This window comes from Haplochromis burtoni, unplaced genomic scaffold (assembly GCF_018398535.1).
Source record: "Haplochromis burtoni strain Fernald_Lab_line unplaced genomic scaffold, NCSU_Asbu1 Contig_126, whole genome shotgun sequence".
NCBI classification, from domain to species: Eukaryota; Metazoa; Chordata; class Actinopteri; order Cichliformes; family Cichlidae; genus Haplochromis; species Haplochromis burtoni.
The window spans coordinates 359790-380627 of record NW_024582487.1 but is presented as its reverse complement, the minus strand read 5'-3'; the positions used below and the strand labels follow the sequence as shown (position 1 = coordinate 380627).

General features: G+C 40.0%; 1 protein-coding gene across 3 annotated transcripts in view; it reads right to left on the bottom strand.

Annotated features, from left to right (window-relative positions):
* xrn2 (5'-3' exoribonuclease 2) overlaps positions 1 to 20838 on the bottom strand; it is a 43938-nt gene that overhangs the window by 4709 nt on the left and 18391 nt on the right. For 2 of the 3 annotated variants that reach the window (XM_042224028.1, XM_042224029.1), the window contains exons 19-29: positions 20069 to 20176; positions 19283 to 19372; positions 19097 to 19169; positions 17241 to 17324; positions 16610 to 16707; positions 14518 to 14597; positions 14332 to 14388; positions 12908 to 12976; positions 11652 to 11780; positions 9368 to 9486; positions 48 to 108 (exon numbers count right to left, since the gene is read on the bottom strand). In XM_042224028.1, the coding sequence (XP_042079962.1) occupies positions 48 to 108; positions 9368 to 9486; positions 11652 to 11780; positions 12908 to 12976; positions 14332 to 14388; positions 14518 to 14597; positions 16610 to 16707; positions 17241 to 17324; positions 19097 to 19169; positions 19283 to 19372; positions 20069 to 20176 (968 nt within the window). Of the gene's footprint in view, positions 1 to 43; positions 109 to 9367; positions 9487 to 11651; positions 11781 to 12907; positions 12977 to 14331; positions 14389 to 14517; positions 14598 to 16609; positions 16708 to 17240; positions 17325 to 19096; positions 19170 to 19282; positions 19373 to 20068; positions 20177 to 20838 lie in introns of all 3 variants that reach the window. The other variant, XM_042224030.1, reaches the window with a different exon arrangement.

Here is a 20838-nt window from a genome sequence, read left to right as displayed (position 1 = left end):
CTTCCCACGAAAACCAGTTAATGCAGGTTCACAAAGAGCACACTCACCTTGGAAACTGGGGCTGGTGGAAGGAGGGAGGCGCTCCCATCAGACTGTTCTGCCTGGAATCTGCAGGGAACAAAAGACGTGCTTGTGAGTGGTTCTGCTCAAATCTTTTTAAGAAGCACGGAGCTTCAGTGAGCTGCATCTGAAGGCCTTTAACTCAACGTACAACTAAGCAGCGAGGAGGTGGTGTTTGGTGTGCTTTTGTGATTCAGTTTAAATGATAAAATGTGTCAGATTCACATCAACGGGCGACTTTCACTGAGTTAAACTCTTATGAAACCTGAGAGAATCCTTCAGTTTGACTGTTTAAAAGCCAAACGCAGAAGGCTTTGACATTAAACGTGGATACTAATTAACCCGCCTGATGCCTGCTTAATCCCCAGAGATTAAAAAAAACAAAATAAAGAAACAGAATTTAACCAAAAAAAGAAAAAAAACACCAACTCCTTCATTTCTGCCCTGCACACAGAGCGAATCAGTTGCCATGATAAAATTAGGATTTTACAAACGTCGAATCACACTGGGCTCTGGAAGAGTGGAGCGGGGAGACGCATGCGAGGAGGGAGTGGGAGCACCACATTTGCATTTTTTGTTCAGAAAATGAAATAAGCATTCAGCCGGCAGCATTGTCGACGCCTCAAGTACCCTGGTTCCACCGCTGCAAGCCCTTCACAAAGACACACTTTAAAAAAAAAAAAAAAAAAAAAAAAGGGAACGGCTTCTTCCAGATTCACTGTTGCCAAGGCGATGGCCAGCTGCGAGCCGTGGGGCTGTTTGTTTATAGGGGCAGGCCTGCTGAGTGGCTCAGCCCCGGGGTGGGTGAAGGGTGCTGTGAAAAAGGACCCAGAGGCTCACGTTTACAAACCTGGAAGCTTTAAAGTCGGAGTAAAGAAAAAATTATGGACTGGGATGAGTTCGCAGGAGTGTCTGGGTGGAAGAGTGTGGGTATTAGATGAGAGTGGGGGCATTAATATTTGTTCATAAACAGGCTCAGTGATGAGACCGAACACCTGCATTAATAATTTGACATGCTCAGTCTGCATCGTAAAGACGGCGAACCTGTGTTAACCTTGTTTGAAAGAAGCCTTCCTGTTTTTCTGAGCATGCAATCAGCACAAAATACCTACTGCATTTGAATAAATGATGCTAAAACTTAAAATCGTATGGGTTTGATACAACGTTGTTGATATGAATTTGGCTAAAACCTCATTGGTGGGTGACAAAAACCTGAGCTACTGGTAATACTTCACACATCCAGGAGCAAAGTGAGGATCTGTTGGAGGAGGATGTTGGTGGACCCTGACATTTTTGGTGCATGTTTTCTCTGTAGAACCCCTGAAACACTCCGAGCTATGAAAGTGATGCAGTTTATCCCCTAACAGCAGTACATTTCATTTTTGGGCTTTATAGAGGCTAATTTAAAAGGAAATAAAATGTGTGATGGCAACTATGTCTTAAACTGTTTTCCTTTAGTCCTCTTTACACTTCTTGGTACAAGTTACATATAACAAACTAGACAGTAATAGGTTTCTCTGGTTTACGACATAACAGTAATAACAATAGCAATAATAATATTCATAACAACAACAACAACTTGTAAAACACTTTTGAAAACACATTTGCAAAGGGCTTCAGAGTGAGATTCAAACCACACATTAAGTAGACATGTTCCAGCATACAGACGCAGAGTCACACCATCCAACAAACACACTTTTATACACATATAAGATGTAAACAAAGACAAAGACAACCGAGAAAGACGAAGGAAAAGTGAACCTATTAAAATTAGTTTTCAGCAATACAAACCACATGACAAGTCGACCTCAATTTTCAGATGACCTGAAAGACCAAGTCCAGTCATAAGGTCTCATAAGCAGAAGGCATTCTCTCCAATATCTTCTATAAGTTTAGTTTTAATGCTAATTAGCCAATGTCAGCATTCAATAGTGCCGTCACTGTGACCACACTAACATGCTGACATCAGCATGTAGTTTAAAACACCGCCGAGTCAATCACAGTGTGATGGAGAGATTAACTTAAAATCTTACGTGGACATTAACATCAGTTACTGTAGCTCTTTGGCTAAACAGAGTGAGGAATTATGGGAATAAGGCCAATGGAGAGGCTTCAAAAAGCCAAGAGAATGTAGCCTCAAAGTATTGACACGGTCATTGGTTCAAAGGTTGGCTTGAAAAATACAGGAGAAGTGAATCAGCGGAGATAAAGACAAAGAGGAAAACACTCAAAAATCAAACATTGCAAAAAAGATTATGACACTGCACTGGGGCAAAGCTACATGCGAGTAGCTGGTGTTACCATCTTCTGCACATATTTTTCCAACATATAGATGTGGGTCTGCAAAGCTCTGAGCAGCACCAAACCAGACTCTTTTTGCTAGTTTTAATTATTGTGTTTAAATTTTAACTTCAAAGCACCTCAAATGTTTAAAATGACACTAATTTGAACTCCAGACATGTTAGTACCCACTTTAGGATCACAACAGGACAATAATCGGCCACTGAAAACTTCCTGTTGGATTAGTAGAATAAATAAAATCTGCCTGACAATACTGGGGGACGTCTGGCAATCAGATAGAAATCCTGAGTTTGGGATGCTGATAAGATCTCCAGCCAACTGATGCAGATAAAAAAACAAACAAATTAATCAGAATCACCTGATCAACTAAAGGCAAGTGGGAAATCCTGCAGCCGTTCTCTGCTGACCACAGCAAAAAGCAGTAAAACACACAATTAGCAGCAAGCAGGCAGACTGCTGCTGACACATTCTTATTTTGTTTTTGTCATTCAGTTTTCATGTTTGATTATCTCCTCCACCAACAAACTTTAAGTGGACCACCCAGTTGGGCTCCAATTATAACTCCACAACCCTCTGGCCTCCCCCCCCATCACCAGCGATGATTCAAAAGAGAGAATTACAAGTGGACACCTGTCAATCTCCTTAATTAACAATGATCTGAAAGTGTATAGACTTCCAGTCTGCGCCGGACAAAAGCCAACAAAGGATTACGCTTTAAATCCTTAAAACGCGCTGCGTCCACTGTATTAATGCAGGGATTACAAGCGCGCTAAACAACCAAACGTCTCTCTCCACATCGCTTCAATTAGTTCAGCGACTAGTTGACTCAGATCCCAGAAGGAGGACAGTAACTTTTCTATTAGTTGGACAAAACTTTAGCGACCTGGTCCTGCTGCTGCTCCACAAACCGAGAGGTAATTTCAGAAGAAAAAAAGACAAATGACTGCGACATGGCTGGAATCAGAATAAGAGCATTTTACTGGGACAGACATACATGCAGAATCACGAGGACCTGGTAATTTATACATTCACCAATACGTCAAGGAAAGATGCCACAAAATGTTATATTTAAATATGTAAATCATACATTATCCACCAAAATCTGCACTAATTTGTCAAGCCCAAAATAACTGGTAGAAAAATTTGAGTAAAACTTGTTACTGACAGTTTCAAGCAGATTTGTGATGCTCTGGTTAAAATCCAGCCAGAACTGCAATCATACCATTAGCTTACTACTACATGAGTAGATGAACTTCAAATTATCTGTTTTTTATTTTGTCTGTTTAGGATACGTGATTTTCACTAGTTTGTTTTAAGTCCTTCTTTTTGTGTCACGATTGTACCACCGGTTGCTCTGGCTATGTCACACAGCCTCTGCAACCTCAGTGGGTTCTTTTTTATTATAGTTCGTGCTTACAAGGAATAACTTACTCAATAAGGAGTAAATGTATTTTTGAGAAAAACAGCCGTTTCCATCACGGGGGGCAGGTTCTGACTCTGGACGGCTGAGCAGTCATTCTTGTTATATGTCTTTAAAGTCTGCTTGAAGTCGGAAGCCTGGGAGCTTCATGTGGTCACAAAAAACAGGCAAGAACATGGACGTCATGATGAACTCTCATGCTAACCACCAGGTGGCAAATTACGTCACTGGGACCCAAGCAGACCATAGTGGATTTGCAGACATCGAAAGTGTAATGGTGATTTAAAAAAGCCTGGGGCTATTTTCCCAATAGACTACCTTGAGTCTTTTCCCAGCCACAGGAGTCGCCCCAGCTTGCCATTAGAAACAATGCAAGTTCAGAGAGTTCTTCATTACCATCAGGTCTCAAACCATCAGTGTGAAGTTGCCATCTATCACATGTACCACAGAATTCACCTGACAATAACCTTAATGACAATTTAGCATCTGGGCCATTTCTGAGGTTACAGAGTTTACTTTAAAGTGGACATAAAGCTAATCTTCATTATTAATAATAATAATAATAATAATAATAATAATAATTTTGTTTACATAAAAATGTTCTCCACCACAACTCGAAAACCTTTAGAGAAACATAAAGAACAAAAATACTCGAGGCCACATAAAATCCAATGACTTTATGTTATTGAAGTCGATCCACCAGCCTGTGTGAGCAGCCATTATGTGTAGCTGCTACTCTGAAGTGGACTTTGGGAGGCTTATCGGCCACTGTGGCTGCTGGATCAAACAGTTACTTTGCTGCTCTGGTTAAAATTTGGTGTCACTGCATGTCAAGACAATAATGGCCACCAGCAGAGACTCCCCTGGCTGGTTATTAAACACCAGCTGGTTTGGCTGTGGCACACAAAGCCCAGCAGCATGTTTCAGAGGCTGCGTGTTGACACATCACCGCAGGAGGTAGCCACGTCGTCAAAGGGGCAAGTTAACTTTGGTTTCAACCCTCTTCAGAGCGCATCACACACCCAATGGCACTGGAGCCTCCCGGATGCTTTTATCAGAGGGGGCCAGTGTCCAGCGGAGCCACTCGACAGTCTCATTATCGGCCCCCGGTCTCCCACAACACTAATCAGCAACCAAGCAAAGCCACCACACAAAAGCCCAGCAAAGCCTGCAGTGATTACTGGGCGAGCAGAGGATTGGCCCTGAGAAAGCGTTACCAGGACAAAAGCAAGCCTCTGGCCTCCTGCTGCAGAATAAGGCCTACTTGTGTGGATAATCACATTCCACGAGTCGTTGATATTAGAACTGGACCATGTTCAGTTTTTTACCATAAAAGTTAAAAAGAATCAGAAGAGATGAACAAATAATTTAATCACCTCTTATGAAAGAAAAAAAATCCACGCTTTATATACAAATCTTATTTTGAGATGAAACTCAGAGCACATTTTATGCTGGAATCACTTCAGGCGCTCAATAAACTTTGCAGGTCTAGATATAAGCAAGCCAGTCAACACAGAATAGCACAAAAGGTGAGCTAACACTGAAGGCAGCCAATTTCACCTGAGGCAAGGGACTGAAAACATCTAAATGGAACATAACCAGAAGATCGTCTATCCACTCACAGTCAGTCAACCTCTGTTTTCAAAGAATATCAGCTACACACTGGCACACATATGAAATCGTGTCAAAGTCCTTCAAGAATGAACTCTGGCAATTCGGTGTTGCAACTTAGATCTCTGCGGTCAGGGACGGGGTCAATCTGACGCATTACCACAGATATCAAAACGTCTGCAGACAGTGTGGCATTTGTGACATGTGCTCGGTGTGAACCGGCTCTAGGCGCCATCGGTGGATCTGCCCTTTTCTGGTGTTCTTGAGCAAATGCCAATTGAGCTCCACGGTGCTGGGCTCCGGGTGTCGGTCCCACTAAAGGATGTGAGGCCCTGGTGCCTCACTCAAGGAGTCTGACTCTGACAGTTTTGTCAGAAACATGCTGGAAGTCATTTTGTAGAGCTCTGACAGTGTTCCTCTGCTCCTCTTTCCACAAAGGAGCAGATATTGGTCCTCCTGCTGGGTTGATGCTCTTCTACAGCCCTGTCCAGCTCTCATCATGTAATGCCCACTTTCCTAGTATCTCCTCACATTCTTGAGGCTGTGCTGACAGTCACAGCAAACCTTCACAAATAGCATTTAAGGATGCACCCCCATCCTGGAGAAGCTGGAGTCCCTGTGCAACCTGCTTGGGCTGCAGATACTGTGTCACACCACCAGCAGTGAGCAGGACACAGAATTTCACTGCAATGGAGCCAAAGAAGGTGAAATAAATTCACAATGGTTTGTGTTTCATAACGTGACATATCGATACCCCCCTGAAGTTTAGCTGACTCTGTGTGATACCATGATCGAGTGTGCCATTAACTTTTTTTCACCCTTTTTTTTTTTTTTAAATGAGCAGTACATTTGCAGATTGGTCTTTAGTGAAACCGAGATAAACACACCCGCATTAAATCAAAACTGAGCACAGAAAAGCTTTAAAACTTCAGGAGGAAAAAGAAAATCGAATAAAATATAAATGCTACCTTTGTCAATATTTCAGGTACTTCAAGCTGATACAATAAAAATCATCCTGTGTCACCAGAACCGGATGAGCAGGATTTAAAATTATTCCCTTTTATTGAAATAATTTCTCCGTGAATGATAGGACAAATATAGAGCTGGGGGTGGTGAACATCCCGGGCTGCTAATTGGCAAGTTTAACACTAAGAACGAGCAGCAGAGGCCAAGGGAGGTGCTGCCGCAATCCGGAGGAGCCAAAAGCCCCCCATTTGCATCAAGTGCCACCAGAATAGCCGAGACTCCCCCGCACGCCATCAGTGGGCAGATGAGATTATTCATCTACTTGCAAATTGGCACATCAAAGTCAAACTGGAGGAGAGCTGGCAGAGGACCGCGGGGCCAGGGCCGAGGCCGAGCACAGACCGTGATTAGAAGCTGGGAGACGGATTCTGCCTCCATATGTGACGAGCTGTTCAACTGCATGTGATGAACATAATCATATAACACAATTATTTGTGTCTCCGTTTGGCAGCTGCAGCGCCCAATTTCCTCAGAGTGAAATGGCAACGGTGTCCGTTCCAGATGTGACCTGATTAGTCAGTAACTACATCAGTCCATTGGTGGAAAATTAAGACGTCATTTTTAAGATCAATTACTTTTTTTATTCACAGCTGATTCGCTCAAAAACAACCTAGAAAAGATGCATCTTCCTCCTTTTTGTGCCATTTGGTACAAATAACCAATAAATTGCTTAAATAATCGTGACATGAATTGCAGTCGCCGCCTTCTTCTGCCAGTTGAAAAAAGAAATTCAAAATGGCTTCATACACACATTTAATCCACTTTGAGGGACAACCATTTATAATGATGGCGATCAAAGATAGTCAGAGACGTTACTTGAAGAAGAAAAAGTCACTTAAAGAAGGCTCAAAACCAAAGAAAGAACCAACCACCAGCTGACCTAGAAAATATCAGAGCCAATCGTGCCTGGCATAAAATGGATAATAATGGGAAAAAGAAAGTACAACTTCTTCCACTTCTATGGTTTAATGTATCAAAATTCATAACAAAGATCATCAATACATCATCAGATTAACACTGTTTTTCACTTAACAACTAAACCAAAATGCAGAAGCAGTCTGTGAAAGACGAATTCCACCCCATGATTAAGCAGCTTGTAGAAACACTTAGTGCTCGACCTAGTTCTGACCAAGCTTCAGCTGTCAGGCAGATGGCCTCACATTTGACTCTAAAATACTTTGGTATACAGAGGAGTTCAAAGTCGCCTCAATGACTGCAAGGTGCCCGAATCAACACCTCTGTGCTGACAGCTGCTGTGAGGTATTTGCAGGCCAAAGGACAGACCACAAGTCTTGTTTTTTGTTCAGATCACTCTGCTAAGATTCAAACACACTGCTTCTGTCATGTGCTGTTGTTCATCTAAGGTCTACAGATGAGACGTATGATATATTTAACAGACTGGATATGTAAAATCTTACAACTTAAAGAGGTCACACTTCCTTTTTAACATGACTACAGTTCTTTGAAATCCACCTGAAGAGGCATTTTACCTTTTGCTGAATATTTTAGCTTTTCTTCGTCTCTGCTAAAGGGATAAAAATGTTTAGAATAACAGGTGAATGTCAAAGCCTCGTGATGAAAGCTTTACGCTCTGTCATGAAAAGCAAGGCCGTCGGAATGTGCAAAGAAAAAGAGAGCATTCCAGAGAGGAACGCCAAAAGAAAGTTTTTACTGAATTTAATGGAGCAGGTACTGTTGGTGGGGGGTGCATTAAAGCAAAACATCTCAATCGATTTTTTGAGCTCAAGGTTACAGCAGCAAACTCAATTCACCCAATTTCAAACGCTCATCAGTGACCTTACAGCAGCAGTTTGATGAGGTCCACTTACTTTTGACCAAACTTTAATCTGAGTGTGTTGTCAGATTTACTCTCAGTGTGGTAAAGTCAGATGTACATACTTTTCATTTTTAGATTAGAAAACTGTTGTTTATTTGTGTAGAGAAGGGATAAAGAAACGTTTTTAAAAAAACTACATTTGAAAAATATTTGCACTTTCTTAATCAGAATGAATCCAAAATCTAAAATTAATCTAAAAAATGAAAATAAAGACTGAAATTTTTAAAATGCTCAAAGGTCACTTTTAAATTACTAAAATCACTTTATTCCTTTGGTAAAGTCACATTTGACCAAACTTTCCAGGATGCTTTGGATTTGTCGAGAATTTTAATAAAGGAAAAAAGTGCCATGAAGATTTTTGTCTTTATTTCCAAGTCTAAAATATTGTAATTATTATTTTTTTAAGAAGATCAAATTAATGGTAACAGGATAGGACAGGACGAAGCAGAAGTGCTGGACTATGACACAGCATGTCCCCAATCCATGAACACGTTAAGAGTCTTGAGTGTAATGCATCTCACACTGTGTTTTACTTAAAAGAGGACTCTTACTGCAGGACTGGCTCTTTCGTCTGCCTATACAGTTGCTTTTGTGAGGCCTTGGATTGTTAAATTGTAAAATGAGAGTCTTTCTGGCTCCCCGGTATGGAATAAATTTTAATTAAACGTTCATCTATAATTTTATTTGCTTTTATATTGATGCAAACAGCCTTAAATACATCATTCTGAATCAAACTGAATTTTGTGAACTATTTATGAACCAGAAATGTTCCATCTTCATATTGAGGATTTTTTTTTTTTTTAAGATAGTGGCCATTCGAGGGGGCTTTAAAGATGATTCAGGGGGCTTAAGGTTAGGGCTGCGGTTTTCAAACTTGTGAGGCTTTGACAAAAACTGTGAGACAAAGTTAAATGGATGTTTGCTGGTGGGGTTGCTAATGTGCCAACCCTTGTTTCTGTAAAATTCATTGTGGATCCTTTTTTTATTGTTAAAGACCACTAAAAAAATCTTTACTGGTTTCTGAACAAAGAAAAATGTTCGGTTAAACACTGAGTAGGGCAAAAATAAGGCCTTGCATTACATGTGTGTGTGTGTTTGTGTGTGTGTCTTACGTTGAAAAGACTGGTGGCCACCGCTGTGTGAAGGTCGGTAGCCTCCTTGGTTGTAGCTGCTTGGCGGTGGAGTGCTGCTGTATTGTCCTCCACCTTGTTGGCTTCTGTTCAGATTGTGGCTGAAGAGAGAAGAAGAAGCTATGATGTTAAAAACTAATTTAGAAATAAAGAAAGTTCCATTGTAACCTTTACACACACCCGGTATTAACCCTAATGTCTGGGCAGTGTCTGGAGACTGAAGTGGGTAAAAATGGTCTGAATATGCTGAATATAAAACAAAGGAAGAAGATTGCTGGTTTCAGCTTTTTAGTCTTAGCATTACTCATCAATTATGTTTGATAACACTGTTTTTTTATTTAAATGCAGGATAGAAGATAGAAGAGAAGAGCAAATGCCAGAGTAACATTGAATTACTTTTAAACTTTCCACCCTACCTCGGCACACTTTTCATAGTACCAGGTTGGATCCCCTTTTGCTGTCAGAACCATCTTAGTTCTTTGTGGCACAGATTCAACAAGGTGCCGAAAACGTTGCTCAGAGGTTTTGGTCCATATTAAAATGACAGCATCGAACAGTTACTGAACATCTGTCGGCTGCACATCCATGATATCAATCTGCTGTTCCAATGCATCCCAAAGGTGCTCTATCGACCTGAGATCTGGTGACCGATTCATTCATCTGGTCATAAAGGGATGAACATGCTGAGCAACAACACAGATTCAGGCTGGGCATTTAAATGCTTTTGTACTAAGGGGCCCGGCTTTGCTGTACCAATAAATTCCTCACACCATTACACCAGCAGCAGTCTGCCCTGTTGATACCAGGCAGGATGGACCCATGCTTTCATGCTGTTTATGCCAAATTCTGATGTCCCTATCTGAATGTGGCAGGAGAAATCGAGACTCATCAGACCAGGCAACTTTTTTCCCCCCCAAGTTTTCTGTTCATTTTTGATGAGTCAGTGTGACAGTTGTGGGATTTGGTGAGGTTGTTGTTGTATTTTGCAAACCTACTGTTCCTTTAACTGTTTAAAAAAGAAAATGAGTTGACTGATCAATTAATCAATAAGGCAATGTAGAATCAGGCACATGCCATCACTTCATACTGTAATAAGCTGATACCTTAAAACCCTGAAAATGATTCAGGAATCATCCCCAGTGTTGGAGGGGGAACAATTTCAGGATCACAGGAAAAAGGAAAACACAAGGAAGCATGAAAGGCATTAAAAGCAGGATTGACTGATTGATTGACTGGTTGATAGCTGGATGGACAATGTCGTCTCATGGTGGTAAAATTATCTTTACTCCCTGCACATCCACAAAAAGGCAAAAAACAAACCAAAGCACTTAACACATAAGGGTTAAATGATTCAGTGAGCTATTCTGCCCGGCCTTTTTCCACACAAGAGCCTGTGTCCTACCAGAAATGTCATATGACCTCTGGCCTCTTCCTAAACTGAACACACACACACACCCATAACTGCACAATTTAAAAATCAAAGCAATAAAAAAAATTCATTTCCTTCAGGTTTTCCTGCTCGCCATCCTGTGAGCACCTGCCCGTGTGGTGCCATCAAGGCACATAACGGCCCGAATCACTGAATTAACGACTTACTTTAGCAGGGGGAAAAAAAAAAAGGGGGGGGGGGGGGATATAGGAATATATTATGTTTCTTCAAATCTGTGCATAATTAATTCCCACAGTCGGGCCATGCCAGATGTTCAATTATTCACATTTCCTTAATGATAATATCAATGTGTGGAGAAGAGAGCTTAGATCATAATCAAGGATGGCTGGTTAATGGGGACCACTGTGGGGGGGAGGCAGTAAACATTTAAATACATCTTTGTTTTTAAAAATACTTAAAACTACTGTACTGAGTCACGGCAGACAGACTTGGATGCTTTAAAATGATCTCATCACACAGAGCGAGGAGCTTCAGAGACAGGTGTATTTACCGAAGTTGATCAAACCACCGATGACCCATGAAAAAAGTTTCAGGATGCAAAGTTATATTAAAAAGGCATCACTGTTTGCTGTTCAAAATAAAAGCATGGAAAAATACTCTGTAACAGAGATATGGTTATGCACTGCTTGTAAAAAAACAAAACAAAAAACCCTGTCATCACAGTATAATACAAAACCTGTAACTCCAGCTAAACCATTGCTCTCTCCTCATCTCATTTTCACTCGAAATTCAGGAAAACAGGAATGTTCTACTTTTTTTTTTTTTTTTTAGTGTTTTTAAACATTGATTATATTAAAAATGTAAATATGAACATACCCCAGAGCCCTGAAGCCAGACTGGTCCAGGTGAGCCTGCTGCCTGTTTGGGTTGAAACCCAGCTGAGGCCTCCAAGATTGCCCATTGCCTCTCACCCAGTCCTCGGGTTTCAGAACCTTACTGGGAATCCTGAAAGACAGCATTATGATGTGAAAAAGGTTTCCTTTTATTGACATATATGAGAGAGGGAAGGGTGCCATCGTGTTTACCTGAAACCCTCAAATCTATCAGTGACGCCTTTTCAGAAAAAAAAAAAATCCAGGTCTCAACACCACTGAAATGCTGCCAGTGAATTGTAGGATGACTCGTATTTGATGAAGGTCTCGTATTTTTACCCACAAACTTTGTGATTGTGATCTTAGTGCAGTTCTGTATTTTTCAGAAACAAAAAAAACATTTTTTTTCTCCTTTACTCCACCTGAGTTTACCGCCTCTGTCACAGCTGAAAATACACTTTTTTACTGCTCTTGTTGACAAAAGTGGATGAATCTGTGTCTGTGACAGTGTTGCTCTCTCATTTTCACAGTTTCAAGTCATGCCGGAGAACTTCAGAAGTGGAGGATTTAGTCTGCAAAGGTTTTTGTTTTTTTTTACTTTTTAAAACAGCCTCTGTGTTCTTCCTGACTCTGACTTCCTGCATCACTCTGGTATATGCTGATTGAGCAAGATCAGCTCCGGTGCCCAGTGTCAAAGGTCTCAAAGCACTTGCACAGTCGAGTCCTGCAACATCATTGCGTCTTTTCTCCATCGTTTTCTGCAGTGTTAACATCTGCCCGCTTTCTTCCAGGAGCTTCCTTTAATATGAAGACACTGACTAGGCCAATTCTGTACTGAATAAGCCTTGAAACTGGGGATTCACATCATAAACCCAACTTGGAAGTTTTTTTTTTACGGTTATATATTAACGGTGCTCTGAAATCCTTTTTCCATAGACTCCAATAGAACTAACTGCCTTTCTGCAAACAGAGCCACCACATGTTGTAACGATTTATATAATTTCTAGGAACAAACGGACCTAAAGGATGCTGAGAGCCTGAGACAAATCAGACATTCACAACCTATTGAGAAATGAATCAACGCGTACTTGGTCTTGGTCTTTTCATGGAATTGTTACAATAAGAAAAATATATGAATGTAACTACTGTATTCTTTAGGAATTACAAGGGCAAACGAAAAAACTATTTCTGCACCTGAAATGAATAAAGCCTTTAATGTTCAACCAGGAATTCATGAGATAAATGCAGAAAAATCCTCACTTTGCTCCAGGCAGGAGGACCGCCTTGAACACAAAGCCATCTGGATACTGGGGATCCTTGAACTTCACTCTGGAAAGAAAATGAAAATCATTTGCAACTGACCACAACAAGAGTTCCATTAGCTCATACTTTAAAGCAAGAATTTCAGAGAAGCAAAATAAATCTGCGCCTCAACACAGAGATCCTGAGACCATGATGGTTCAAATGTTGTCATTTTCTTCTTAACCTCCTTTGCTCAGTCATTTTCAACACATTTTCAAATGTCTTTTCATCCTTGAAGAATGGCTCATATTACAGTAATGAAAGGGGGGATGGTGCGTACACAGCTCAAAACTATGTGCTGTCAAACAGCTTTGAGCACCAATGGAAACATGACGACGTCAGTGAAGCTTGTAATAAAAGCGATAAGAAAAAAAAAAGAGACTAATCTGGGATGGTCTGTCATAACGTCCATCAGAATCAGCTTTTTTAGCTTATTTTTGGAAGTGGATGCAACAGTTTGTCATGTTTTTTTGTGCGACATCTGTGTTAAAGTTGGGATTCAACTCAAAACTGAGATTTTTAAAAAATAAAATATTTTCTCATCTAAATTTTTCAGGTCATCCAATTTGGGCTACTTGTAGACAACAGATATCAACTCTTGTTTCCAAAAGATTTCACCACTTCTGATGAGAATCTGGCCTCCAACTTTGACTCCAAATGGCAGTTTTCAGTGGACGAGTCAGTGGTGTTGAAGCCCAAAGGAAATGCATAAGGTCAGAAAGTCAGCAGTGAGACCAGGACCTTACTTTTTACGTATCAGATTATCAGGGATGCCCAATTCCAATGCATTGTAATAGACAAATATTTGCTCTATTCCTATGCTGCACATGTTTACTCCATTTGTCTCAATATGACTTCCCTTTTTTCAGTAAAACTTCATTAAAGGGTTGTGGCTTTGATACCATAAAGATCAGCATGCACTGCAGATGCACAATTGGACTTTCAGAGAGGGAAGTGGAGAAAAGAAAGAAAGAAAGAAAGAAAAATAAAAACAGCAGGAATGTCTGATACAGTCCAGAAGGGCACAAGCAGACAAGCCTGAAGCGGACATCAGCCAAATTCAAATCAGGGAAGGTTTTTGCTTTTTATAAGTATAGTTGTGGAATTTTTATACAAAGGGATTAAACAGGGAAAAAAACGACATGACCATGAATAATTAAAGACACCTCATGTGTGAACTTTCACCAAGAAATATGTAAAAAAAAAATTACACAAATCTGAACATTTTACTGCAATTGTAAAGGCGTTTCCTGTTCTTTGTTCGCCTCCAGCCATACTTGACATCATCGTCATTGTTGGTGGAATTTTAAGTTAAATCCAATGAGTCTTCCCGACATGTACAGTAAATATCAATGCTACAAAAAAAGTTGGTGTTGACTTACCCGATTGCAGTGTTCTGTGAAATATCTCGCAGCATTGGAACAGGCGACCTCACCGTACTGCAGGATAACCACAAACAAATACATGAGGCAGATGTCACATTTACCCAGCTCGTCTTCCGTTGGCTTAGAGCGGTGGCAACATGGCACAAGAGGCAGAGAAATGAGAATAGAGTCGGTGTTCCTTACTTATCTGGTAGAATAGGGTCGTCATCGAGATTTAGTCTACCTTGGATTCCATGGCACAGCTCTGCAGGGATCTCAGTGTCCTGATGGAGACAAAGCTGCAGTTTGTATCCACAAACAAATGATGGTTTAATGCAGCAACACTCTATTATTATGCTTCCTCTGATCTTCTTAGGTCATGGACATAAAAGAAGAAAAAAAACAAAACTAAAACATCTAAACATCTAAAGTGCAGACAATTACTTCAAGTTGTGTTTGTCCTGCTAGCAAAAATTCTATAGCATCTTTTTAAAGAAGTTGTTTTAAAATACCATCATCTAGAAAATATTTGAGCTCCAAATAAATTCTTGAGGGTAAATATCTGGTACTATGACTCTGTGAATACATTACACATATTCTAAACTAGTGTCACCTGCCTTGTATATGAGCAGCAGCAAATAAAACGTCAGTCCTCTACCTGAAAAACTGCTTTCTACGGGTCTCCAAATCTGCCGTTAGAGATCACACATCCAAATATCCACATTCTATGTTGACTTGAGTCCACACTCAAAGCCATAGTGCCAGAAATTTACCCTAAAAATGTGAAGGACCTACTTCAAGTAGTTTTATAGATAATGGAATTTTAAAATGGACCCTCAAAAAAAAAAAAAAAAAAAAAAAAAAGGAATTTTTGTGGCCAAAACTGTGATGGTCAGGTGGGAAGATTTTTCCTTTTAAACTGCATGTCTGCACAGGAGGTTTTTGTCAAATGTTTTTCAGTAGTTCATCTCATCCTCATCTGACAGTTTTATTTATTTATCAAATCTGTACCTGTCGTCTAGACGGGCTACGTGAAAGTTCAAGTTCATGTAACTGCAGGAGAAGAGGGTCCTCTGAGGTGAAGGCTTTTCTCTCGTGGAACGCAGCGATAAATAAAACCTGCATTATTCTTTCAGTCAGACTGCGAGGCCTCTGAAACTCTGAATCCTCTAGATGAACTAATTTTCCTTCGCATCAAATTCATTTCATCGCTGAAAGCAAAGCACACAGAAGCTTGCTTGACTGTTCAGATGCACTCATTAAGAAGTATTTACCCAGCAAGTCTACGCATCGATTGCTTCGGTTTGCAAATGCATAATCAGTGAGACTAAACTCAAAGCGGGCGACACCTGCACAGCTTCAACGCACATCTGCAGCACAGTGACGCGGCAGCATATCAAAGTTTGAGTCGCAGAAGAAGAAGACTGTTATTACAGACGCAAACCAGCTGACTGTGTGTGTTCCTGTCTAGCTATCTTTGTGAGGACCGAAATCTGCAAAAAAAAAAAAGTTTCATTTAGTTGACTTTCATAGAAGTTTTTATTGCACGGTCCTAGAGGCCGTGAAATTGCTGTTGAACTTATCTGCTCCTCTTCCTCGATGGTCCTCTTCGCATATACTGTATCTGATCCCTGTGACTGACACACTCACCCGTCCTCACAAGTTTAAAGGCCTCTTTGAGGCTCAAAATGTGGTTTTGAGCCTCAGAGTTACAATTGGGTTATGGTTAGGTTTAGGGTTAGGCATTCATTTTCATTTTTAATGGTTAGGGTAAGGGGCTAGGAAAACCATTATGTCAATGAAGGTCCTCACTAAGATAGCTGAACAGGGTTGTGTGTGTGTGTGTCACGATAACACTGAGCTAAGAGTTTCCTTTGAATTGAAGTTAAAGTTAAGGTTTTTTATTAATTTATTTTATTTAACTTTTCATTTATTTACTGACACATTTTCACTGCATTATTTGTTCACGTTTCCTCTTTGATTATAATTATGTCTCTATTCTTTCACATTACCTGCCTTTATGTTTAGCTTTCATTTATTTATTTTTTTTAGCTCCAGTGTTTCTGTATGATGTCTGGGTGTCTATATCCATGTATAGGTCATGGTGCAGGGATGGAGGGGTGATGAGAGGGTGTAGTCAAGGAGATGCATGTGTGTATTTTTGTTTATTTTCCGTTTTTAATGTGTACAGCACTTTGAGTTGAATCTTTATTGTATGAAAAGAGGTAAATAAATAAAGTTTTGATTGATTGATTTGACTGAAGTGAATGCTTACTGACGGCGTCGGGTTTCTTACCTCGTTAGATTCTGTGCGATACAGTTCATGGATGAAGTCAAAGAGTGGGTGAGACTTCCCCAGAAACAACACGTCACTTCCCAGGCTGTTTCTCCTCTCTGAAACAGAGCACAGAAAGCAGGTGTGGTCAGAAAGGAGAGAAAAAACAAGTGTTCACAAACTGCTACCCTGCTCACACAGGTCTGAGTGTAAACGGGAGAGAAGCCCATGATTAGAAAACAGAAAAATAAAGAGATAAACGACCACATTTATGTCAGAACAATGATAAGAAAGGTGAATATGGGTTCTACTGCAAACTGTACGTTGTGGGGATGATGACTGAAAAAAATTATATCTGCATATATATGCAAATACATAAAACGCACCTGTCTGACTATAACACAGTTCTTTAGACCCTTTAACCCTTTATCCAAACATGGAGAGGAGCAGAGATGGCAGCACTGCAACCCTTTAACATTTTGACACTACAGCCAACTCCAGCTATTGGAGTGGTTTGTTACTGCATTATGGTGATAATGTCAGAATTACAAACATAAAGTGAGTTTTACATCAAACACCTTTATCACAGAAGGTAAAGTTCACCGAAAGAGAAATCCAGATGTTACATTTGATACAATGGGCTTTTACTCACTTTCCTCAGGAGTGAGGTCGGGGTAAACATCAGCCAAAGCTGCCCTCAGCCGACGTTCATCCACAAAAGGCAACAAGGCAACACCTATGAAAGTAGCACCATGATATAAAACAAGTGCACTTACAGTAATAAATAGTGTAATTAGAGCTGGGCGATATGAGATTTTTTCATATCACGATATGTTTTTTTCATTTCAGGCGATAACGATATCTATCACGATATAAGCCAAATAACTATATTTGTAAGATTTAAATGTGCCGTTGCTCACAAGTAAAATGTGAAATAATCAGCAGCTTGTTTTTATTTAAATATTTATTTCCCATAATAAGTTCAACAGGGTAGATGTACTTAAGGAACATGAGACTTTTTCAGATAAATAAAGGCAAATATTGCAAACTACACAAAAGGCAGCCGCTAAAGCGTTTAAGTTTCAAAATAGAACAAACGAAACAGACTAAATTGTCAATTCCACTTAGAAACAAAATATTAATTCTAAAAATAAATCTTAGTTTGTTTTACAGAAGAACAGACAAAACTGACTAACTTTTGTCAATATCAAATAAACTGAGAACTAAAAGGAAATTCTCAATCTCTCCTTGTTGTATAGCTGAGCTTTTCAAACAGTTTTAACAGTTACTTTAGTCTGACAAAAGCCGAATGACGAATTAGCGCTTCCAGTCAGAGACTGAGGCTACGTCCACACGTACACGGGTATTTTTGAAAACGGAGATTTTCCGTTTTCGTTTTAAAAAATAATCCCGTCCACACATAAAGGCAGAAATGAAGGAAAACGCTGCTATGAACATGCCAAAGCAGCAGGTGGCGCTAGATTCCTAACCGTGCAGAAATGTTGGCCAATCAGAAGTCTAGAAGCCTCGGTGGGAAAAAGTAAACAAAGCTGGGGCATAGAAGCAGAACCGAGTCGTATGTGTGGAGGGACAGTAACTGTGTGTATATGTAAGCATTTAAACACTGCAGAGAGTAGAATTAACAGTAACAGTATTGTAGAAATTCATTTCACCGAAACAATAACGTGGCGCACAGTGTGACGCATGCACCAGTTTATTGTATTTCCAGACTTGCTTTCGGCACAATTTACAGTGCACGCTACTCTGTTTTTTGTCAGACTTGAAATAGCCGAAATACCTTCACACTACGGAACTTCTATGGCTCTTCCGTTCGACAATCTCTCCGGCATTGGAACCATCATCTGTTTTCTCTTCGGTCACGCTCGGTTGATTTTTCTAGTCGGCACACTCATTTCCTCCATTACCCGCTGGCTGCTTCCCAAACAAACACACGTGCGGCTTGGCACTTGTGCTGTACGTAACAAGTCACGCGACGTGACGCTGCGGCTGTGATTGGTTCGGCTCTGCGCTACTTAATTTGGATTGGCTGACCTTTTTTTTTTATTTTTTTTTTTTTTTAAGAGGACAAGAGCGGCGAGGTCTATCGCGATAGCTTAATTTCTCTATCGAGTAAAAGTTATATCGCGATACATATCGTTATCGTTCTATCGCCCAGCTCTAAGTGTAATCATGTAATAGACAGTATTACATTCTCTAAATCTGTTTTTAATGTGTACTCAAGTTATATCTTCTCCTTTTTAAAACTTTTATTCTGAAGTCAAAGCCTCTATATTCCCGCACTGAAACATTTTTTAAGTTTCTGCTGTTTGCACAGGGAATTTGAGCCCCTTCATACCAAAATGAGCCGCATAGTTAATATCAAATAAAAAAGTGTGTCGAATGAAACGTTGGCTTAAAAATATATTTCCATTTATTAACAATAAAGATTAAACAAAAACAGCTGTAATAAATCTCTCTGTCCACATTATTTAAATGTCACAGACTCACCCTGCCAGGCGTATTTCTTGCCGTTTAGATCAATGGCAAAGTCATCGGGGTAAAAGTCGATGATCGAGGAATCCTGCATCAAAGGAAGTGATTTAGTAAAACTCAAAAAGACACTGGCACAACTACCACAACTAAAAAGATCAGAGAGCAGCAATACTGCTGAGCCGTTTCATGCCTGAAACTTACCGGACTGCTCATGAGGTTCCTCCATGTTGGTGGCAGGAAGTTACCGCTGGCGGCAGGAAACACTCCCATCAGCTGCTCCAGTGGCTTGAACTGCACAAAACACCCACCAAACAGTCATGTCTGTTGATTAAACCCTGTAGATCGGATGCTGTAGTGTGCGATGCTGCCGTATGATTCACATTTGTGCGCTGGTGTGTCTTGCATTGCTTTGACATGATCAGTTGATCAAGTTGGATTTAAGTTTGTTTTTGTTTTTTTTGCCTTGTCTGTTCCACACAAAGTTCCCGCCAGAGTGAACGTTATATTACATTCAGCAGATAATGAGATAATTGAATTATTCCAGCACTTTCTTAATACGACTTCCTTTTTTTCCACCCTTTTGTTACATCTCCCAACTTTTTTAAGACATATCAAATTCAAAAGGAACTGGTATTGGTTGTATAATTATAGATTTTCTCAGTTTAAACCTTTGATGCGTTTTCCTTGTTCTACTGTTGTTCATTGTGTTATGTTTTAACTTTCATTTCATAACGCCAGCTTAATACTTAGGGAAGACCAACAGGTCAACTGAGGTGAACTTTTACGGTGTTTTAGTGAATTTCTTTAATAACTTGAGCTGCTATCAGTGGCTTTACAAGCAACAAGCTATAGCAGCCTTTAGTTTAAAGGAACATGACTGATTCAACACACTTTCAGATTTCCCTGCAGGAAAAACAACATTTCTCACTGAAAAGTCACAGAGAGAAAGATTGAGAATAAGGAGGAGAGAAATAAATCCATTCTTACTGGTTTGGTGTCCTTCTCAAAGTCTGAGAACATGTCTTTGATGTCTTTGAAGTCAGAGGCGAATGGTGCGTAGTGGAACGGGAAGTACCACTTCCAAGAAGCACAGCCCTGCAAATCAACGAGTAAACAATTCCAATCAACAACTTAGCTCTGAGCTTAAGATCAGTTAATGGGGCCAATGTTTGACTGAAAAAAGAAGCTTGTTGCATATAAAGTAATTAAATGTATGTAATTACATATAAAGTAATTAAGTGTGATGCTGGTGCACACATGGAAGTTATTCACAAATATGAAGAAGGATCCACATCTCACCAGTGGAGTTCTTAGTGGCTTTATCCCTTACCTGGATAATAAATTCGCTTTATGTTCACTTTACAATAATAAAAATACAGGAAAAATCCAAAAATCAACACATTTCAGTCACTCACTCACATCAGGCATAACTCATAAAATCTGGTGACTCATTTTCTGCTCAGTTTAATCATTGGTGTTAGTTTATTGTTGTTCCCTTCATTCAGCATTAGCTCGTTTGGCACGATATCAACTCAAGCACCCAGATGAGGGGGAAAAAGAAATTAAAAGCAACTTCGAAATGGAAGCAGAAAGCTTTTCTCTGCCCTTTTTCTTTAGCAGCACTAAGCTTAAAATCCAATCTGACCAGTCTAAGGTGGCAGTGCTGACATTTTAAACCTTTCACTGAATCCTCAGGCAGCTTTTGCCTTTTATTCAAACTTTCTACACTTTCAGACATGCCAGATGTTTTTTTTTAG